The sequence below is a fragment of the Nicotiana tomentosiformis genome, chromosome 11 (genome assembly GCF_000390325.3).
Source record: "Nicotiana tomentosiformis chromosome 11, ASM39032v3, whole genome shotgun sequence".
Classification (NCBI taxonomy): Eukaryota; Viridiplantae; Streptophyta; class Magnoliopsida; order Solanales; family Solanaceae; genus Nicotiana; species Nicotiana tomentosiformis.
In genome coordinates this window covers 68,773,653-68,796,312 of record NC_090822.1, presented here as the reverse complement: position 1 = coordinate 68,796,312, position 22,660 = coordinate 68,773,653, and the positions used below count along the sequence as shown (strand labels likewise).

Genomic DNA, 22,660 nt, shown 5'->3' with positions numbered 1-22,660 from the left:
TATCTCATGGCATTAAGAGCAATTACCCGTTATAGGAAATTTGGCATTTATGTTCACCGTTACATCTTCATCAATACCCCTCGTAATTGACATTAAAGAAGGGCACGATCCTAGGAACTCCTTCGTAACTATAAATAGTGAGCTCAGTTATCATTGTAAATGACATGAATTTTCTGGCAAACTTACACTACATTGTATACAAAGCTCAATACAATATTATCTTCTTACTTTTTGGTTTCGTTGTTGTTGTGCCCAGAAATCCTGTTCCTGGAACTGTTGCTTCTGCTGTTTCGTCTATATCTTAAGACTAAATATTGCATAATTCTTCGATTATTTTATTAATTCAGGATCAAATTAATTCACTTGTCTAGAAATCACGTATAAATTCAACTGTATTATTTTACGGATAAACAACAAGTCTCATAGAACTAAGCCCCACATGTGAGGTTCATGACGTTTTGATAGTGCGGGCGAGCCCCAGGCGAGTCCAAAAAAGCTTTTTAAAACATTGTGTTGTGTAAGGATCAGAATATGACACACAAGTGTCTCCAAAAGCACCCAAATTACAGTGGCAAATCCAAGTACGCTGGCAGTAACTATCTTGTCCTTCCACAGAAAAAAAATTCCACCACCGAGAACCTTATGGATGGGTCTTTCCCTGTCAAAGAGATGACATATCTTAGTCTTGATAGCCTCGACTGACAGTATTTTCTCTTCTCATCTTCGGATCCGATGAGGGTGAATTGTGGTGCAACTTATTGTTGGTCTTATCCATCATTGATTCAACTATCGATTCGTGCTTGCCGACGTGAGCGGCCATCTTGTACTCCGATCTCAATTCGTTTATCGCCGAAAATTGTTTTTTTTTTTAAGTGACTGCTTTTCGATCTCATAGTCTAATTATTTCAGTGCTTCCATCTCCTCGGTTATGCACGTAGGTAGTAAGTTACTAGCACAACTATGGTACAAATTTGATATAAATTTAATATATCTACAAAAATATACAATTTGAATACAAATTTCACACAACTATTCCTACAATATACAATTTATTTACAACTTATTTATAGCTTTAATGCAATATTTATATAAAAAATAATACAACTACTATAAAATATAATTTTCATACAAATTTCATACAACTATAATTCAACTTTAATACAATTTTGATACATATATACAACTTTATGTAAAATAGAGTGTTTGTAACTTAAATACAAATTTCATATAATAATTCATACAATATATAATTTATTTACAACTATCAAATAACATTCATTCAAAATAAAATACAATTATAACATAATACAACTTAAATAATTTTCATACAAATTTTATACAACTACAATACAACTTTAATACAATTTTGATAATACAATCTTCAAATGTATATTATATCTTCTTCTTCTTCGACTTCGAGTTTCAATATGAAAATCCAACTCTAAATCAACTCTAATATTTACCAAATACCCTCAAAGTAGAGATATAAATTTCAGGATATTTTCAGTCGTTTATAATAATACCCAATCCAAATAAATAATAATTTTAAAAAATACAATTCAAATCTAAAACTTAAAATTTTTTTAATGTGTGTCAATGACTTACAGGGTAGTGGCTGGCAGACAGCTATTGGTTTGCTGGTGATAGGCGGTGACGTGAAATTCATTACTGAATTCCTAAAGAAGAAAAGAGAAAAAAGATGAGAAAGAGAAGAGAAGCAGAGAAGATCGAAGGAGAGAAAAAAACAGTGGATAGGAGCGAGATTACTAGGCAATTGGCTGAAGGTGTGAGATTAAGTTACCGCATTAAAAGGCTGCAATCAAGGGATACTCATTTGATATTAATTTATAAATAATTAATAAATTATATATCAAATTATAATTTAGTTAAAAATCTCTCTAGTGAGAGTAAATATGTTTCTAATATAGTATAGATAGGTAAAATTCCTTTGGTATATTTTAACGGGAATCTTACAGAAATGTCCCAAATAAGTCCCAACTTACTAATCTCTAGCCATTAATCATAGACTTACCAAAACTAGTCAAACACATATAAAAATTAAAAACTCAATAAATAAGGTTCTTTCTCTCCAAGAATCACACGCAAAGATCTCCTTCCACATTTTAAAGTGTGATTAGCAACATTAGATGCAAGACGAAAAGAAAATTTCATGAATGAGATAGCAAATAAGGTGATGACATATATATACAAGATTCTAAAAATCTAAGTAAAAAAGGATATTTTTTAATGGGTATGGTTGAAATTTATTGAAAACATATATATGAGTCAATATACAAAATTTGAGGAAGATTGGAGGTGATTTGGACTGTTTTGGTATCAAAATTCATAGTTAAACTCGAGTTCAAAAAATTCTTTTGCGACACATGTATCAAACATATATCACGCATGCATCTCACATACAAATATACATGGATATACATGTAATACACATTTGATACAAATATAATACATATGTAATACACAAATGTTACACAATATGATACACATATAATTTTTTTCATGTTTATCTTTTACTTCAAATTTTCATTTCAAACCACCTCAAAACTCCACCAAATCATCTCAAAAACTAAGATTCAAGCTCCTTAAGATGTACTCAATCTATTCTAATAACGCCCACTCAAAAGAAAGTAAAAATTTGACTTTTTTTATACTACAAATAGCTAATTGACTAATATTAATAATATTTTATGAATTGATTAATTTTTATAATAACCTACTTATAAATGGACATAGCTTTCCTTATTTTAACTAGCTGTTGCAATTATTTTGGGCCAGTTGGCCGAATGTGTTAAAAGAGCGATCATAAAAGTCCAAATCCCTTTAAACAAGAATGGGCTGCCAATATGGACCCAATAATTTCAGTCACCGGCGATCCACTGAACGAACACTGTTCTCTCTCTGCGAACTTGCTCTGCTTCTCTTCGCCTCTTCCTCAGGTCAACTTCTCTTCTTCTCCCTCTGTTGTGAATTCGTTTGCAGTGCAGCGCTTGCCTCTGGTGCGTAAATAAAGCCTCAAATTTTCAATTTTGAAGCTCAATTTGTTTTGCCTTTTTATAATTGTCACATAATCTATTACTCGTTCTGTTTGATATTTCTTTTCTCAATTAATTTAAGTAGTCACAGACCAATATGGACATGCTAATTGCTTTTATAGGCCGTACCAACTAGTTGAAAACTTGAAATTAACTATTAGTGAAGTATTATGGAGTATATTAATGAGGCTGAATTTCTTTTAGACATGATAGAATCATTACATGGAATTTCCTTTTACTGGTTAGAAAACATTGGTTGTTAGGAGTGTTTATGCTAGTAATATTATAGAGAACCTTTAGTGTTGAAAATCCAAATTATCGGGTGTTGGAAAAACGGGTCCAAGGTATTAATGATTCATATAATCGACCAATGGTGAGAGTTTGCTTATTGTTTCTATATATATATATATATATATATATATATATATATATATATATATATATATATATTCTGAATTGACTGTGTCTTCTGTTTGCTACTCAGTGGGTGTGGTCTCAAATTGAACAAACATCACAAAATCAGTGTCTCTAGAGGGTTCCATGGCAGGCAATGGCCTGCCAAGTCTGGGTCGTGTGAAGCTCATCGATTTGATACCATTGGAAGGTCTTCCTTCTGATTCGTATAAATTATCAGTCTCAACTTTGTCACAGTCATTGGCTCAATATTCAGCCGCTATTATCCAGCTATCCACAAGTGATGGAGCTCTTTTAAGGTCTAGTCTAGAGTCTGCCCGACTTTACTTCCAACACAAACCCTCTTATCCTGCTGCTGATGTTCTTCATTCTGATGACTCTCGAGAATGGTGTAAGACTTCTGGCTACCGTGCAGATCCTCAACAATGGCAAGAAACTTATGATTTCAGGCCAGGGCTCACTCCTACGGAACCCAGCGGTGATATTGAATTTCCTCCTGGTGGTTTATCGGATGTATTCTCTCTGCTTGGAAGAGCAGCAAGAGATATATTGGATGCCATCAGCTTCTATTTAAATCTGCGTAGCTCTCCATTCACTGAAATACTTGATAGTGTTCCCCTCAGAAACCGAGAAATATCATCCTCTGTGTTATCCGTCTGTTGTCATGCCAGACCATCTTTTCAGGGTGCACAGCACCATAGCCTGGCAACCCAAGAGGATGGTCAGTTAGCGATGTTCTCAGATCATGAACATCAGGTTGACAGAAGCCTTGTTACGATTGTTAAGTCGGATAAGCCTGGTCTACATGTGAGAGATTTTCATGGTCACTGGGTTCTTGTGGATGGTGATCTTGGTCCCCAAGAGGCAATAGTTTATCCTGGTCTTGCTTTATATCAGGCAACTGCAGGCTATATCAGCCCTGCACTTCATCGTACAGATATTGGTAATCAACAGGGGAGCATATATGGGCGATGTTCTCTTGCTTTTAAACTTATGCCCAAGTCCATGACCAACCTCAATTGTTCAGAGATGCGGGCTGCTGGGCATGGGGTTGAAGCTCAATTCCAGCTTCCTGTACCAGTTGACGATTTTATGCAGAGATCAACTGATCAGTTGCTTAACAGGAGCAATTTCCCAACTTTCAACTTTCCTACAGCCCAAGATGGTATGCCACCCTTTTTTCCTGTTCCCATTATCAATATTGAAATGAAAATCTAAACTTATTGCATGCTTGCTTTTTTCTTCTTCCTTTCTTTACATGTGAATGTATTAGTAGACATGTTAAGGATAAGGTGAGCTAAAGTTGGATTTCATGGATGGTTTCTCCCTGATGTCTTCAGTTGGAGTGCCAGTTGACTGCTTGATTAGTAAAGAAGCTTATCGTAAGCATGAAACTTCCATGGTTTTGGAGAAGTGTCAGTCTAGTAATAGTTTCTAGTTGCTAGAGTTAGTTAGCGTGATTATGAGTCAATGCAACTAATGAATTGGAACAAAAGCATTTATTGTTACTTTGGAAGATTTATGTAGAACCAAATCACATTTGCTGATGGAAGAGTATCGCGTATCATTGTGGTCAGTAATATGAAATTTTTCGTGACAAGATTAGGCATAAAAACTTTTGAAAACTTTGAAGTAAAAGAAGGACCTTTTTAAAATTATAACTGGTAATATCTTAAGTATCTGGAAATGACTGGTCAAAGACGGTCAAAGCAGATAAAGCCAGCTTCCATAGTTAGATTATGAATTAAAAGGTGCCAGATTCTGTCTATTTGTTTGTCTGTATCACTTGCCAGAAAAAAGGGGAAAACGGAAAAAGAATCAGTGTGAAGGTGGTGTCTAGAAGCTGAATCTACATACATTTTCATGTAAGGGAACTAAAGAAGGAAAGCTTTTTTGGGACTTAAGAAGGAACGCTTTTTTATTGTTACAACATCTTGGTTCGTTGCAATTTTGATGGTTTTAGTGTCTTCTCTTAGTTGTCCTTAAGCAATGTATTACTGCTTGCTGCATTTATTTAACATTAAATTGAGTTCTCTTTTCTGCTAGTATTCCTTAGTAAGAAGCTTTTAACAACAGGTCCTTGGATCGATGAAATGCTGATACAGGATCTATGAAGCCCATGATGAGGAGGAAAAAGAGTAACTCAAGATCTAAACCTCTACCACCTTCAAAGAGGTTGAGATTGGAGGCACAAAGAGTTCTCAAAGAGAGAGTTCAAGATATAGCTGATAAAAAGGGCATCAAGCTGAGGTTCTGCACCTTAAAGGACTGTGAAAGTCACATCCAGTCACTTGATAGCCCTTGTACTAATATAAGGATGGAGATTGGATGGCCAGCGGGAGTTCCATTTGTTCACCCACATGATCTCCCAAATAAGGCTAAGATTGGATTTCTTGAAACATATGAACCTGGTTGGTCGGCAACTCATGATATGGAGATAAGTCTAATCGATCCCGGACAGCCAAGTCAGCACACTGCTAACTGTAACTGTCACTCCCCTGTTTAGCTTTACTATTTTGCATCAGTATCTTTATTTAAGCAGTAAATGTTTCTGGTTTCTTTAGTTGCTTATGCATGAGAGATTGCATATAAGATCACATCCTTTCCATCTTCTACAATAGCCGTGGTACTAGTAATACCATTTGAGGAAGTGTTAAAAAAGAGCTTTTTCTATGAGCATAAAATGCCTTCTGAAACTATATTATTAAAAGATACTTTTTCCCCCACAAATTTGGAGAACATGAGGTACAATAGATATATGATTCCCCAATTAGAGCAAAAGAAGGGAGGAGCGGGGGGAGCTTCTAGTATAAGCATAAATGGCGTTTTGAGACTATGTTCAAGTTAATCAAAACATACATGCTATTGTACCTCATGTTCTCCCCCAAAAAAGCAAAGAAACAAAAACATAGTAAAATAAAATTAAAAGATACTTCCTTTTCACAAGTTTGGAGAATGCTCGTAGTTTTTTTTTTGTGTGGGTGGGTGGGGGTGCGGGGTTTTGGGGGGGGGGGGGGAGGGTAGAGGGGACAGGAAAAGGAGATTAAAATGGCAATTACAATTTACCAGTTGGAGTGTGGAATAAATTTGAGTTCTTTCGAACATGAACCAATTCTTGATGTGGATTTTCAAAATTATTGGTTCTCTTTTTGTACATTCATCATTCTTTTTATAGCCAGACTGTTTCTGTTTATCTCGTGTGCACTCTAGAAATTCACACCCTCCCCGTTCTTTTCTTTTTGACTCTTGTATCTACTGAAGCAAAAAATTGTTTTGCAGGAATCCACATTCCTATCAAATGCTGCCTTTTGATGAGTACTTGATTCTTTGGACCCATATTTGGCTGTTTTAGTTATGCTTGTCTCGCGCAGATCTTGCTAATTTCTATACAAATCTTCAATTAAGATGTGAAGTGACAATGAGCTGTGTCGTTGGTTCTCCTTACCACCGTAAAAAAAAAGCAGTCCTGTGCACGAAGCATTTGGCGTTCACGCAGGATCCGGGAAAGGGCCACACGACACCCCAAGGGGTATGATGTAGGCAGCTTACCTTGATGCAAGCATCAGTGGCTGATTCCAGGGCTCGAACCGGTGATCGATAGATCACACGGAGACAACTTTACCGTTGCTCCAAGGCTCCCCTTCCTAATCACTGTCCCTGTAAATATTGGTTTGTAAAACTTTGATGGAATTTTAGTTAAATTCCCACTTCACAGATAATTTTGCCAGCTCTTGTACTCCGTATGTTGACCGAAGAGTTTGAATTTATGTAGTAATTGGATCTTAGCAGCCGGGTTTACTTCCGTTTTCAACTCCTATGTTGATGTTAGATTCAAACTCAGTGACCAAATGTACCAGCAAACAACCAGACCATTATGTTGATGTTACGAGCAGCATTGCCTTTTTCTTTAATCGACCATTATGTTGATGTTACGAGCAGCATTGCCTTTTTCTTTAATCGCCTTCCTCGCCAAGTCTCTATCCTCTTCCATGGCTTGTTGAACGCAACTTCACTCCCAGGCCCCAGCGAACTGTAAAATAGTGAACCTAGAGCGAAAAAACTGGAGAGTTGGAACTGCATAGCATAGGCTCTCCTTTCCTTAAGGGCAATACAGATGTATCTAAATGCTAATATATGTTGAAAAAGAAAGGAGGAAAAGAGTGAGCCAGGTTCTTTTGTAGGATGAGACAATGAGCCCGAACTTTGACACCCAATTTAATTCAGAGAAAAAATGCAAGTAAACTCTTTCTTCACTAGATATTTCTAGGGCAAACGCAAGTGAAAAGCTGTCTTCTACAAGATGTTAATCGCTTCGTGTCAGCAATGAGGGGAACACTGCAACTGCCTCTTAATTTGCTAACAATTTCTGTTGATCACAATGAGGCCAAAATCTTGGGACTTTAATAACCTTTAGATCCCCGCAATTGTTGGTTCTCAAATGGTAGTTCGATAGGCGCTGCATTGCCATAGAATTCTTCCAGGTTGTAGTACTCACGCTGCTGAGGAAGAAATATATGAACAACAACATCACCTGTAATTAAGAGAGACATGAAGTGACATATCAGCAACAATAATACTTTTCAAAGCATACTACATGGTTACTGCAAGTGTCAAATAGTAGGACTGCAATTACGTCATAAATATAAGCAGTTTTCATTGTCTGCTGTTGCTATAATTTCCTTTTACAGCCTCCTCCTCTCTGGAAAAAGGATCAAAATACAGTAGAGGATAACACTAACGCCACGCGGAAATGATAAAGCCTGATCTCTATATAGACTTCAAGCACAATTTTAATTTAGTGAAAATACATTGAGCTAGCAGGCCATTCTCCAGACCCCGCGTATAGTGGGAGCTTAGTGCACCGGGCTGCCCTTTATATTGAGCTAGCAGGGATATCAAAGGACACATAATATATAGCACCGCCTTCTCAAAACAAAACACTCAAACTCCAGTTTTTAGAGTTTTGGAGATAATATGCTCTATGAGCCTGACTATAACAGGTTTGGCCCCCGGGATAGCTAGCCCAAGTTGAAACCAGAAGTTTACCTTTATACACGAAACTGAGTTTTGATAAGCACTACCGTCTACCCCTATGCAGTATGACAAGATTCAAACTCATTATCTCTTGTATGAGACAGAGATCTCCGTGTTTTGAACCTTACCTTTCCCCCTTCCCCCTAGTAATACTGAATTGTTTGCAAGCTCATTTAACCTCGTAACAGTTCAAGCACTATATTTGAGTAAATTATGTCAGACAATTTGAAGCAATAGAGTCACAGTAAGTAGTCGCAGGAGTAGGTTAGTCACCAAATGAGCTACTGCCTGCTAGTCCTAATGTGCAGAATAATATTGTCTCATAACTGTACTTGTTTAAGTATGAAATGAAAAACAGCGGTGAGTGAAGAATGAGACAACAGCTGATTCATATTCAGCACTGAAATTCTTCAGCTGTGATACAGAATAATGGCAGGATCATTAAAGTGCCAAATTACTTACCAAAGTCTAGTAGCGTCCACGAGTTGGGTTTGGAATCTCCAGATGCAACTCTTCCATATTGTACCTCAGCCATATCTCTTATTCTGGTCCTTTATGACAAATTTAGATAAAATTCAAAATTGCAAAAAGCCATCCTCTTTTTTATTTACTCATTGTGGTTATTTTATGCTGCTACTGGTTAATGTCAAATAAAAAAACACTCAAGATATGATATCATACCCAATGGCATCAATCTGTGGGCGGGAGAATGCAGTAGCAATAATGAAAAACCGAGTCCAATATACTAGAGGCTTGACAAAGAGAACCTTTATATCTCCAGCCTTCACATCACTTGCAACTTTAGCCACAGCCACTGCAACTGCACAGAGGGAATAGCACTGTCGTCAAAATCTGTGTAAAGTCAATCATCACATTCATTCTCAGATTCTAGTGCGCCGGTTTCCTTTAGTCATTTGATAATGTTCTTGTTAAGCAGGACAGGACTAAGTCACCAATGAAGCGAAAAGAACAGGTAAAAGCCAGTAGGAAATGCCAGAGTAGATACATAATTATTGCGTACACGAGTCTATATAAACCAAAAAAGGAATAGAGAGCAAGAAAGCTATAAGGATTCTGAAAAGAATTGAGATCGCAAAGAATAAGAGGCCAAAAGCAGCAGTATGTTTAATACTTAGCAGTAGCGAGAACAAAGGATGTGTTGTAATTCTCGTTTAAAGATTACTTCAGTGAACATTATGAATTTCAGGTAAGGGCATGGCGAAGAGGGGAAAAGCTTGGTTTAGCACACACCTCAAAATAACATCGATCTCTTCTCCTTTCTTTATTCTCATTTTTCTCTCCTTTTTTCTTCTCAAAGCACCATATTGTGACCAATTTGAGAGTAGTAAATTGGTTTCCTTTTTGGATCTTTATGATTATGTCTTGTATCATTTTATGTTATGATGATGAGATCAATAGTTTAGGTCACCGCCAATATAAATTAAGCAACGTTGGCAGTAAACATCACCAAAACAAGTCAAACTTATACTAAGCAAAAAGCTGTGAACCAAATTGCAATTAAACATACTACCTTAAGGATTAGTTTATAATAAAACTTAGAATTATACTAGAGAGATCTAATAAAAATAATACTATCTGAAAAACCTTCAGGCAATACAACTTTTAGATTGAAGAGGCAACGGAAGTCCATGAACATTTAATACATGGAGCTCCTACACATAAAGATGTGGAAGATGTTCGTGTCAATTCTAAGTAAGATTTTGGAGGAAGAACAAATGAGACACGTATGTGATTGATCAGACAAGTAAAATGAATGGTTTGTAAACTAGAGGGGGCACTCAAGCCTATTATTCACTATAGGGAGGTACAATGCAAGTTCAGCAATCATAGGGTGAATACACTTCTTCCTTAAGAAGATAATAAATTAATAAAAACAAGAAAAGAAATATGAGTTATGAAATTAAAGTTTGTCAGCACATTCTTCAATATTCTCAAAACAAGACGTAGCAACAAGATAAAATCAATCAATGTTCCTCATATAAAACTATATCCTAAGAGATTCAGGCTGCTTCAGCAACATGAAAAGTAAAACTATTGAGGTTCAAGCTGCTTTGGCAACATGGAAATTATCATTTTTAGTACTCCAACAATTTAAAGCAACTTACAGGATAGGCTTTCAGCATCATCATCAACCTCCTCAGTTGCAGGTTTTTGGTCATTTCTTCTGTAGACCACTTTCCCATGTTTCTTTAGGAGATCATCAAACATGTCATCTGTATCTTCACTTACATCCTGTACCAAAAGTATTCATGTTAAGTGCAGCATCAAACGGAAACATTAGCAAACATTCGTAATGAAACACAGAGTTACCAGAAAAAAACACATGCAGCAAGCCTCAAGAACAGACTTATGAACCAAAAAGGGCAGCCCAGTGCACAAAGCATCCCACATTGACACAGGGTCTGGGGAAGGGCCGTACCCAAGGGGTGTATGTAGGCAGCCTACCCTAACACAAGCTTTAGTGGCTGATTCCACGGCTCAAACCCGTGACCTATAGGTCACACAGGGACAACTTTACCGTTGCTCCGAGGCTCTCCGTCAAATCTATTGATGGAGATGCGGGGGGTCGAATCCCATGCCTCTCGCATTCAAATCTGTTGGTAGTTGTTCAGTTTCCAGAACAATTTTTGTGTTCTTCCAAAAAGTTACAGTATTAATTGTATCTTTTTACCCAGTTAACTCACTTTTATTGGGACTTCCTGTCTTAACTAATAAAACTATGCAACAGGACCAAATAAAGGCAAGGACTACATATTTTCTAAATCAATGTCACTGTAAGGGGCAGTTAAGTTGGATTTTAGGGACTAGACTACAATCTGAATTTCCCAAGCAGTGAAATATGGTTAATTCTTTCCTGTTTCTTTTTGGAAAGGGAGGGTCCAGAATAAAGAATCTTGGAAGCTGCAAACTCAAGCTTATCCTTTGACTTAGCTGGCAAATCCAACAGTTGAGAGCAAGGATTATAAAAATGGAGATTGCTAATTAACAGGTCCTATGTAAAATTCAGATATTTTTATGTTAATTTATAATAATACGTTCTAAAACCCCAAAAGGATAATTGCTCTACAAAATGCAACAAGTACGACTTCAGTTAAAACAACAAGAACAAGAACCACAGCACAACAACAACAATATCAGTACCAAATAAATTGGGTCGCCATATGAATCCTTACTTACTCCATTTAAATAATCTCATGCCAATATTATACAAATACAAGAAAAAGAAGAGGAAAAAAAACCAAACAAACAGCACGGGTAACTTTAGAAAAGTGCAAATAGTGGAGTAGCTTCACATAGAAGAGAAAAGGGGGAACGCTTGAAGCTATAGGGAATACCGAACCAATAGCCATCCTAGAAAATTCTGTAGAGCTGTTTCTACCCAAGTCGTAATCTTTAGAAGAAAATGGGACATAATTGCAAGAATTCAGTGTTAAAGAATGAAGCTTTCTGGGATTGGCAGCAAACTTAGCTTCCGTACGACTGCCGGAGACCAAAATTCCGGTGGAAGGAGTGCAGGGAAGAGGGTGAATGCAGGAGTGTACTTCCATTTTCAATATATGGGGTTCGTTAAAAGATGAGAAATGGGAAGAGTGTTGCTTGTACCAAATAATAATCTATCTCATCCTATATCTCTTCTCTGTTTAATATCTTTGTCCCATTTTCGTCCCAAATAATATCTGGATAAGATTTTTGGACATAATATCTTTTTCTAGTTCCCTAGTTAAGGGAGGGCTGTTTTATAGTTTATGTAATGCACTTCTCCGTTTAATATATTTCAAAAAATAATATAGTAAAGTAGTATTCTTTTGAAATTATATAGCTTAGCATTCTCATTTTGTTCTCAAGGATATGACTAATATCGAGCTACTTGTGGTAGCTATGTTTTCTTTTCATCTCTTGGCACCATTGTTCGATCACAGAAAACTGTTCGTTGTAATCATATACTAGTATGTATCAGTTAACCAAGAAAAAAATGTTCATATGATCAGTTCTCAATGAGTGATTTGGATTCCCTGTGGCATGATGAAGAAGCCAACTTAGATAAAATCAGCGTTTCAGCGCTTTTTAAATTATATTACTACGACTAATTTCTATTTTCTTTCAAGCTAGATCTGCTTTACTTAGTTTACAACAGTTGCATAAATTACTCAAAAGTGATTAACAATCCATATTACTAAGAATCTGTCAGTACAATTTTTCATACAACTCTGCAACCATTCACCATTCTTCGGATAACAATCCGCTGAACACTTAAATTGACGTGGAAATGCTACACTAATATACAAAGAGTTCAAATGCTACCCTAATATACAAAGTATTCAAATTTTACTGCCGTTATTACAGTTACAAGGATAAGTGAACTCATAATCCTATCCTAGGGGTGAAATTTCAACTTCCAATCTCTCTCCCTGTTATTAGACATCTCTGTACTCGTAGGCAACGATAAGCTTTACTCAGTTCCCAAAAAATCCTGGACCTGCTTCTGCGAGTAGTTCCTTGCCTGCATCTTCGCCCATCCGTATCATTTCTTCAAACGTATATGGGCCTTTTCTAGAGGTTTCAATAACTGAAATTGAGGGAGACAAAAAAGATTATACAACAAATAACTAGAAAGGAATAGGTAACCAGGAAAGAGACATTCCCAGCATTCACACTCACTGTCACTTTACTTAGGATTCCGTCAATAACAATTTTGTTTACCTCGAGTTCCATCTGGAGAGGCAACCAATCCTTTGAAAATACAATCTCCATCTTCACCTCGACAGGCATACCCAGCAATTGGGGTTCGACAAGATCCATCCAAGGTCTTCAAAAATGCTCTCTCACAAGCCACTGCTAATCTGGTTTCCTCATGATTCAATGAGGCAATGTAATTGGCCTGTAATTGCATCCATTAACTAACAGCATAACAAAGTCCTCAAAAGAGGAGAAATGAACAACTGGGGGAAGCAGGGGAAATCTGTATAGTAGCAGAGAAGGGTGCTAATACCATTGTCTCGTCGTCAGTTCTGCAGGCAATACCAATGGCTCCTTGAGCAACAGCCGGTAGCATATCTTCTATAGGGAGAATGGAAGTTACATTTTCCGTCATATTCATACGTTTTAGACCTGCCAATGCCAATAATGTTGCTTGAACTACCCCCTCATTCAGTTTCCTTAACCTTGTCTGAACATTGCCTCTGAAATTCTCCAGCACCTACGGGCAAAATACACATAGAATTATTGGCCTTGCTTCTCCAACTAATAAAAGCAAAGAGTAAAGCTTATAAGATCAGCAGAACTAACCTAAATAAGGCAATACAGGCTAGAAGTAAACAGAACAAAAATTTCACCACAAAAGTTTGGTTCATCTAAATGAGATTAAGATACAGAAAGTTTTGGGCTTCACATTTGCCTTCTCAAGGAAACAATTAGTGCTCCCGACATACCCCCATATTAGGTTAACTATCAGAACAAGCAACACAACACTCCTGAATTTATTTTCGCATATTCTTTTTATAACATATTCCCAATTTATTTTCTCGTTTTAACTTTGAAAGAAGGCATATGCATCAACACAATCCAGATGGAGTGAAACAACGACCAGCATAAAGTATGATTGAAACTTGATAGGAAATTTGACAGTTTTTCTTAGTTCACTTTTTTCTTCTGATATCAACACATACTGAGAAGCTGGTTTGTCATCTTCAGAGACTGATGTGATATGAAATAGACTTACATTGAGTGAGGGATAGCGGTGGAGAATCTGTGACTTCCTCCTCAGCGAAGCAGTACCAATTGTGCTTCCTGATGGAAGTTGGGCTAGAGAACCTGCAGTTAAAGAAATGAATACATCCCTCACATCTTCACGTGGAAGGTTGCATGGTAAAATTGTCTTCTCCGGAAGATATGTGGGCACATCTTTCATTGAGTGGACAGCAATATCAATTTCCCCATTGATGAGAGCTTCATCTATTTCTTTTGTGAACAGCCCTTTTCCGCCAATGTCTGCAAGAGGCTGACTTAATATCTTATCACCTGTCGTCTTTATTATTACAATTTGAATGGCTCCCTCTTCAGCAAGGTCGGGATATGAGGCTATTAGCTTCTCACGAGTCTCATAAGCTTGGGCAAGAGCTAGGGGGCTGTCCTACACAAGTACGTACATAATCCATAAGGGAAGAGCTTTAGCAAAAACACATCATAGATATAGCAGTCCATTTTAATCCTCCTACCTCCCACCCACACACAGAAAGCAGGAAAAAGAACGACGAGTTAATCCGAAGCAATGTTGAGACAAACAGTGCTCTTCAGCTCTTATACATTCCGTGGTTGTTTCCACATATGTTCAGGGATCAAGTAGAGAAGCACAAGAGATTTTTGTCCCTCAGACCAAAATTCAGATTGGCTAGGACACATATGCCAGAGGAAAAGAGTTAGGAGAACAAAAGGGTAGAGTCTACTAGCATTAATCTAATTCTAATAGGCATTCACAAAGAGGAATGTATTTTTGTTTTCCCCAAAATTTCTTATCTCCTTAAAAAGCCTACATTTTAACTAACACTAGCAGACATCATAACTAAATACAACACATGCTTAACAAAGGTATAAGCGGATGTAGAGGGTAAAGTATGGTTTCTAACCCAATAACTTTGGCTCAAACTCTGCATATGTGTTAAAACATTCACTAAATACATATAAATAATTGATTTCGAACTCCGTAAATTAAATAGGTTGTGATAGAATCACAAACTTGAACCCATTAAGTTTATATCTTGGATCCGCCTTTGGGCATAAACATGGGTACTAAGCCATTAACGGATTAGAAAAAAACTAATCTGAAATATGCCCAACTATCACCAATGCATTACAGGGACGCGAATGTCAGTACGATTATGTTGAAGGAAACTACATCAACATTTTGTCCAACTACGGAATGACCTTCCACGATTCACGAATGCACGGTCATTGGCAAAACTGGTTTCCCACATTTTCATTTCTGATTGCGAAATGTGCTGAGACTATTGAACTAACTGATAGTTGATTGGGTAAAGAATAGACAGTACCTTCCTCTAGTGCCAACTCTGATGACAGCAACCTTAGTTTGAGTTTGCTGCTCTACAGCAATGGAAGCCCTTGTGACGTGGACCCTTGAGCGTTGAGTCAAGACTGCAGATTTGAGGCATGGCGAAGAAAACCCAATTGGTAAAAGAGAAGCAGATCTCAAGTTTGAAGCGTTGAGAGTAGCAAATTTCTCCATTGGAAGGAAATCAGGAATTGAGAGAAAACGAGGTTGTGTGTTGTTGCTACTTATCCTCAACAGGACATCCACCTAAGTCGTCAGCTGTTTTAAAAATCTTAAAAAGCGGCTAAATGGACCCTACTTACCGTCTGTTTCTCCACTTAGCTGCTACCACGTCATTTTCTCACCTTCCACCTCAACCAATCCACCATCACCTTTTTTTAACCCAAAAAAGAAAGAAATGTAGAATAGAAAGTTAGAAGGAAATGGTGAAAAAAAAAGAAGGAAATCAAATTTTGAAATGTGAGCAACGATGTTTTCAGCAAAGAAATGCAAATAAGGTAGACTCTTTTATCATCAACTAATTTTAAGACAACAAGAGGTTATTTCACCTACCAAATTCATTATTCGCTTATGCTAGAAAATTATTTAATAGTAATGCGATTGTATTTAAATGTTAAAAAAAACATTTTGATATGATGAATTAAATATATTATATTTATAGAATAATATTGTCCTATTGCAGGATATATACTCAACAATTTCGGTGAATATATTTTAGTCATGAGACAGTGTTGTCGTTTAGTAGGATTATATATAAATCCTGAATCTTTTTATTTGTACCCTTCATCTAAGACAAATAATACATATGCATAAACAGTACAATTAAAGGTGTGATGGAATCTAAGTCTACCCGGACTAAAAAACGGGAGGAGTTTAGTTACTTCGTGATGTTGATGAGAATCCCCTCAAAAGTGCTCTCAAAGTCGTCCAAGACCAAGTGAAAGTGTGGGGAAATAGTCTAAGTCCCGAATTAAATACACTCACTGTCCAGCGATTATCGCACCTGCGGCCACTCGACCGTATCTGCGGTTGCGCAGGTGCGGCCCAAAGATCGCATCTGCGAACAGCCCCCCGCCTCCAGCATTTTCGCTTCTGCGGAAAAGAAAGTGCTTTTGCGGATTTTCTCCGCTCCTGCGCGCACGCATCTGCGGACCTAGTCCGCTTCTGCGCCCCCAAGCCACCTTGGCCATTTCCGCATCTACGGCCTAGTATTCCTCGCACCTGCGCTCCTAGGCCATCTACATAGACCTCGCACCTGCGACGACCCCACCGCAACTGCGGCCACACCCTCCCCAGGTGCGATGACACCAGACTTCAGCAGCAACAACAACTCTCCAAGTCCAAGTTCCAATCCGTTTTCGATTCGAATCTCACCCGAGGCCCCCGAGACCCTGTTCGAGTATACCAACAAGTTCCAAAACACATAATGGACTCGAGGCCCAAAATCACATCAAACAACATATATTCTAAGAATCACAACTCAATTCAAGCCTATTGAAACTATGAATATCCGACTTCCAAAACCTACGCCGAATCATTCCAAAACAACTCTGATTGACCTCAAATTTTGCACACAAATCATAAATGACATAACGGACCCATTCCAACTTCCGGAATCAAAATCTGACCACGATATCAATAAAGTCAACTCCCGGTCAAACTTCTCAACCTTCCAAACCTTTAACTTTCTAACTTTCGCCAATTCAAGCCGAAATGACCTACGAGCCTCCAAATCAACATCCGGACACACTCCTAAATCCAAAATCATCTTATGAACCTATTGGAACCTTCAAATCCCGGTTCCGAGATCGTTTACTCAAAATATTGACTCAAGTCAAACTTGGCCACCTTAGGCCACCATTAAGGAACTAAGTGTTCCGATTTCAACCGGAACCCTTCCAAACCTAAACCAACCATCCCCGCAAGTCATAAAATAGTAAAAGCACATACGGGGAATCTTAATTAGGGGAATGTGGATCTAGAAAGCAAAACGACCAATCAGGTCGTTATATTCTCCACCTCTTAAACAAACGTTCGTCCTCGAACGAGTCTAGAATCATACCTGGAGTGCTGAATAAGTGCGGATATCTTCTCCTCATGTCCTCCTCGGTCTCCCAAGTCGCTTCCTTGACTGGTTGACCCCTCTACTGGACCTTCATCGCAACAAGCTTCTTGGACCTCAACTAGCGTACATGCCTGTCAACAATGGCAACTGGCTCCTCCTTATAACCAGACTCTCATCTAGCTGAACCGTGCTGTAATCTAATACGTGCGACCTGTCGGCATGGTACCTCTAGAGCATAGACACATGGAAGAATGGATGAACACCGGGAGGCAAGGCAAGCTCATAAGCAACCTCCCTAAGTCGCCTCAGCACCTCAAATGGGCCAATAAACCTTGGGCTCAACTTGCTCTTCTTTCCGAACCTCATGATACCCTTCATCGGCGAGACTTTCAAGAGAACCTTCTCGCCCTCCGTAAATGATAGGTCGCACGCCTTATGATCCGCGTAACTCTTCTGTTTGGACTGTGCCGTGCAAAGCTTCTCCTGAATCAACTTTACCTTTACCTTCTCCAAGGCATCATTCACTAAATCAGTGCCATATAACTTAGCCTCACCGGGCTCAAATCATCCGATGGGCGAACGATATCGCCGACCATATAAAGCCTCAAATTGAGCCATCTCGATGCTGGACTGATAACTGGTGTTGTAAGCAAACTCGGCCAAGGGTAAGAATCTATCCCACTACCCTCCGAAGTTGATGACATATGCCCTGAGCATATCCTCTAGAATCTAAACTGTCCGCTCCGACTACCCATCGGTCTGTAGATGAAAGGCTGTACTGAGCTCTACTCGGGTACCTAACTGGATATGTACTACTCTCTAGAAATGCGAAGTGAACTAAGGGCCTCTATCCGATATGATGGAAACATACACACCATGCAACTGAACAATCTCCTGAATGTAAATCTGGGCCAACCTCTCTGAAGAGTAAGAAGTCACCACTGGAATAAAGTGTGTCGACTTGGTCAGCCTATCAACAATGACCCAAACGACATCACACTTCCTCAATGTCCACGACAATCCAACAATGAAGTCCATAGTGATGCGTTCCCACTTCCACTTCAGTATAACCATCTGTTGGAGTAGGCCACCTAGCTTCTGGTGCTCATACTTGACCTGCTGGTAATTTAGACATCTTGCTACATACTTAACTATGTCCTTCTTCATCCGCCGCCACCAATAATGCTGCCTCAGATCGCGATACATCTTCGCAGCACCTGGATGAATAGAATACCGAGAATTGTGCACCTCCTCTAGAATTCTTTCCCTCAAGCCATCAACTTTAGGAACACATAGGCGACCCCGGAGTCGCAGAACACCACCCTCACCAATAGTAACCTCCTTGGCACCACCCTATAGTACCGTCTCTCTAAGAACCAACAAGTGCGGATCATCGTACTGACGAGCCTTGATTCGCTCAAGTAATGAAGACTGAGCCACAACACATGCAAGAACTCGGCTGGGCTCTGAAATATCAAACCTCACAAGTCTGTTAGCTAAGGACTGAATGTCCAAAGCCAATGGCCTCTCCTCTGCCGAAATGAATGCCAAACTACCCATTCTCTCAGCCTTTCTGCTCAAGGCATCCGCAACCTCATTTGCCTTGCCCGGATGGTAATATCATAGTCCTTCACTAACCCAAGCCACCTGCGCTGCCTCAAATTAAGGTCCCTCTGTTTAAACAAATGTTGCAAGCTGCGATGATCGGTATAAACCTCACAGGACACCCCATAGAGATAATGCCTCCAGATTTTAAGAGCATGAACTATCGCGGCCAATTCCAAATCATGCACGGGGTAATTCTTCTCGTGGGGCTTCATCTGGCATGAAGCATATGCAATAACTCGCCCCACCTGCATCAATACACAACCCAAGCCAACGCGCGAAACATCGCAATACACGGTATACATCCCTGATCCGGAGGGCAACACTAACACTGGTGTTGTAGTCAAAACGGTCTTAAGCTTCTGAAAGCTCGCCTCGCAATCATTGAACCATCTGAATGGATCACCCTTTTGGGTCAATCTAGTCAAGGGCGCTGCAATAAACGAGAATTCCCCCATGAATCGACGATAATACCCTGCTAACCCTAAGAAACTCCTGACCTCGGACGCTGTGGTGGGACGAGGCCAACCCTGGACTGCCTCAATCTTCCTGGGATCCACCTTAATACCCTCACTTGATACAACATGCCCCAAGAAAGCCACAGAATCCAACCAGAACTCGCACTTGGAGAACTTAACATAAAGCTTCTGTTCCCGGAAGGTATGGATCACTAACCTCAAATGCTGCTCGTGCTCCTCCATACTGCGCGAGTATATCAATATGTCATCAATGGAGATAATGAAAAATGAGTCAAGATATGTCCTGAACACTCAATTCATCAAATCCATAAACGTCATCGGGGCGTTAATCAAGCCAAAGGACATCACTAAAAACTCATAGTGGCCATATCTAGTTCGGAAAGCCATCTTCGGAATATCTAAAGCACGAATCTTCAGCTGATGATACCCATATCTCAAGTCGATCTTAGAGAACACCCTAGCACCCTACAACTGGTCAAACAAATCATCAATGCATGGTAACAGGTACTTATTCTTGATGGTGACTTTGTTTAAATGGAGGTAATCAATTCACATCGCATACTCCCATCTTTCTTCTTTACAAACAACACCGGTGCGCCCCAAGGCAACACACTGGGTCTAATGAATCACTTCTCAAGCAACTCCCAAAGCTTCTCCTTTAACTCTCTCAGCTCATTGGGAGCCATACGAAAAGGTGAAGTAGAAATAGGCTGGGTTCCTGGCACCAAATCAATGCCAAAATCGATATCCCGATCCGGCGGCATACTTGGTAGATCAACAGGAAATACATTAGAAAACTCTCGTACCACTGGCACTGAATCTAACACAGGAGTCTCTGCAGTAGTATCCCGAACAAAGGCCAAGTAGGCCAACCAACCCTTCTCGACCATATGTCGAGCCTTCAGGAAAGAAATAACCTGGCTAGAGGTACCGGTAGATGAACCCCTCCACTCTAATCTGGGAAACTCAGGCATCGCCAAGGAAACAGTCTTGGCATGGAAATAAAGAATGGCATGGTACGAGGAAAACCAGTCCATGCCTAAGATAACCTCGAAGTCAACCATATCGAGCAATAGAAGATCTGCTCTAGTCTTGTATCTACAGAAAGTCACCACACAGGATCGGTAGAATCAATCCACAATAATAGAATCACTCTCTGGCGTGGACACATATACATGAATGCCCAAGGACTCGTAAGGTACATCCAAATAAGGAGCAAATAGAGAAGAAACATAGGAGTAAGTAGACCCTTGATCAAATAATACCGAGGCATTCCTACGGCAGACATAAATAGTACCTGTGACCACTACATCAGAGGTGATTGCCTCTGGCCTGGTGGGGATAACATAGAATCTAGCCGGAGCACCACCTGATTGGCCTTCACCTCTAAGACGACCCCTACCCACTTGACCTCCGCTTTTGGCTGAGCGGGCGGTGGGGTAGCTGGTGCGGTAATCATGGGCCGATGGTCATACTGCTCGACTTTGCCCTGAAGTCTGGGACAAAACCTCTTCACGTGGCCAAGATCCCCACACTCAAAACAATCCCTCAAAGTAGTGGGTTGCTGACCTGAAATCTGACCTTGATAGCCTGAATACCCACTGGAAGAACCCCGAATAGCTGGCGGACGGTAAGTGATCTCTGGAATGGCACTGAAGTAGGGTCGTGCTGGAGCAATCCAAGAAGGCGGTAGTGCTTACTGTATGGGCGTGCTGGGCTAAACCCTCATGAACTGACCCTTACCCCCAAGTGGGGCGCCACTGAATCCTCCAAACTGCCGGGGCCGCTTGTCCTTTGGCGCAAACTCTCCGCTGCAGTTGCCAATACGCTCGATCCTCCGAGCTATATCCACAACCTGATGAAAGGGAGTCCCCATCTCTACCTCACGGGCCATAGAAACCTCAATCTCAGGGTGTAGACCTACAATGAACCTCCGCACCCTCTCTGCATCTGTGAGGAGTATAATAGCTGCATGGTGAGACAAGTAAGTGAATCTCACCTCATAGTCGATCACAGATATATGACCCTGACGGAGTCGCTCAAACTGACCCCGAAGCTCCTCTCTCTTAGAAGGTGGTATGTACTTCTTCAAGAACAGATGCGTAAACTGATCCCAAGTCAAGGGAGGTGAACCTGCTGGCCTACTAAGAAGGTAAGCCTGCCACCATCCGCAGGTCTTGCCCTCAAGCTGAAAGGTGGTGAAGTCCACCCCGTTGGACTCCAATATCCCATGTTTCAGAGCCTATCCTTGCATCGGTTAATGAAATCTTAGGGGTCCTCTGACCGCTCACCCCCAAAGTTAGGGGGGCAAAGTCTAGTTTATCTGTCCAACCGCTTTTGCTGATCAACGGTCGCGACTAGTAGCCTCTTGCACAACCGCTGCAACTGGTTGGGCTCTGCCTGCAGGTAGCGCACCTGGGGTCTGATAAATAACAATGGCGTTCCCTGGAGGCTGAGCGGTAGGGGTCTGTGCTCCCCCTCTCGCTTGATATGTGGCAGGGTCCACTGGAAATAAACCAGCCTGCATCATAGATTCCATGAACTGCAACATACAGCTTATGACCTCCTGGAATCCTGGCGTAGTCATGAAATTTGCCAGGACTGGCACATTTGCCGGCGCCTCATCCTGCTCCTCAACAGCAGGATCCTCCACCGGATCCACTGGTGATACAACAAAAGCAACTCTAGGACGCCCTCGTCCTTTGATAGGAGCTGGGGCCCTCCCCTGGCCTCTACCTCTAGCAACGGGGGGAGCATCTCCTCTACCGCATGGTACATCTGCCGCGCGCATTCTCACCATCTGTGAAAGATCAATAGAATGATACTTAGCACAATATTAACTACACGATATGAGATGAAGAAAAAGAAGTTTCCTAACACCCTATAGCCTCTCAAAGATAAGTACGGACGTCTCCGCATTGAT

The 22,660-nt window shown here is 39.9% G+C and overlaps 4 protein-coding genes across 5 annotated transcripts; 1 reads left to right on the top strand and 3 right to left on the bottom strand.

Moving 5' to 3' along the window:
* Positions 1–2,838: 2,838 nt before the first annotated feature.
* Positions 2,839–7,252, top strand: LOC104097734 (uncharacterized). Of its 2 annotated transcripts, none has more exons than XM_009604348.4 (4): positions 2,839–3,017; positions 3,538–4,632; positions 5,573–5,950; positions 6,747–7,252. In XM_009604348.4, coding segments are annotated over exons 2-4 (1,419 nt in total). In that variant the 5' UTR covers positions 2,839–3,017; positions 3,538–3,593; the 3' UTR covers positions 6,749–7,252. The 2 variants fall into 2 exon arrangements, with proteins under 2 accessions (XP_009602643.1, XP_009602644.1); XM_009604349.4 differs by having other exon boundaries at positions 2,850–2,957.
* Positions 7,253–7,658: 406 nt separating this feature from the next.
* Positions 7,659–12,236, bottom strand: LOC104097735 (protein Iojap, chloroplastic). The gene is made up of 5 exons (XM_009604351.4): positions 11,858–12,236; positions 10,628–10,754; positions 9,183–9,321; positions 8,964–9,052; positions 7,659–7,998 (listed from the first exon to the last, which is right to left on the bottom strand). The coding sequence occupies exons 1-5, from the start codon at positions 12,068–12,070 to the stop codon at positions 7,868–7,870; spliced, it is 699 nt and encodes a 232-aa protein (XP_009602646.1). The 5' UTR covers positions 12,071–12,236; the 3' UTR covers positions 7,659–7,867.
* A 430-nt stretch (positions 12,237–12,666) lies between these two features.
* On the bottom strand, positions 12,667–15,836 carry LOC104097736 (porphobilinogen deaminase, chloroplastic-like). Its single transcript, XM_009604352.4, has 5 exons — positions 15,569–15,836; positions 14,242–14,647; positions 13,513–13,719; positions 13,224–13,401; positions 12,667–13,089 (listed from the first exon to the last, which is right to left on the bottom strand). Exons 1-5 carry the CDS (start codon positions 15,760–15,762, stop codon positions 12,977–12,979), a joined length of 1,098 nt encoding a protein of 365 aa, XP_009602647.1. The 5' UTR covers positions 15,763–15,836; the 3' UTR covers positions 12,667–12,976.
* Positions 15,837–20,363: 4,527 nt separating this feature from the next.
* Positions 20,364–21,969, bottom strand: LOC138901614 (uncharacterized). Its single transcript, XM_070189392.1, has 4 exons — positions 21,871–21,969; positions 21,475–21,823; positions 21,063–21,405; positions 20,364–20,835 (listed from the first exon to the last, which is right to left on the bottom strand). The coding sequence occupies exons 1-4, from the start codon at positions 21,967–21,969 to the stop codon at positions 20,364–20,366; spliced, it is 1,263 nt and encodes a 420-aa protein (XP_070045493.1).
* Between the last annotated feature and the right edge of the window lie 691 nt (positions 21,970–22,660).

Coding starts and splice junctions, on each gene's coding strand:
- LOC138901614 (XM_070189392.1), bottom strand. CDS start 21,969: ATGGGATATTGGAGTCCAACGGGGTGGACTTCACCACCTTTCAGCTTG. Junction 21,824..21,870: donor CCTTCTTAGTAGGCCAGCAG/GTTCACCTCCCT, acceptor CTGTTCTTGAAG/AAGTACATACCACCTTCTAA. Junction 21,406..21,474: donor CGCCCCACTTGGGGGTAAGG/GTCAGTTCATGA, acceptor GGATTGCTCCAG/CACGACCCTACTTCAGTGCC.
- LOC104097736 (XM_009604352.4), bottom strand. CDS start 15,762: ATGGAGAAATTTGCTACTCTCAACGCTTCAAACTTGAGATCTGCTTCT. Junction 14,648..15,568: donor AGAGTTGGCACTAGAGGAAG/GTACTGTCTATT, acceptor TGTGTAGGACAG/CCCCCTAGCTCTTGCCCAAG. Junction 13,402..13,512: donor GAACTGACGACGAGACAATG/GTATTAGCACCC, acceptor ATGCAATTACAG/GCCAATTACATTGCCTCATT.
- LOC104097735 (XM_009604351.4), bottom strand. CDS start 12,070: ATGGAAGTACACTCCTGCATTCACCCTCTTCCCTGCACTCCTTCCACC. Junction 10,755..11,857: donor CTAGGATGGCTATTGGTTCG/GTATTCCCTATA, acceptor CTTTTGGTACAG/GATGTAAGTGAAGATACAGA. Junction 9,322..10,627: donor TGATGCTGAAAGCCTATCCT/GTAAGTTGCTTT, acceptor CCCTCTGTGCAG/TTGCAGTGGCTGTGGCTAAA.
- LOC104097734 (XM_009604348.4), top strand. CDS start 3,594: ATGGCAGGCAATGGCCTGCCAAGTCTGGGTCGTGTGAAGCTCATCGAT. Junction 4,633..5,572: donor CTTTCCTACAGCCCAAGATG/GTATGCCACCCT, acceptor ATGCTGATACAG/GATCTATGAAGCCCATGATG.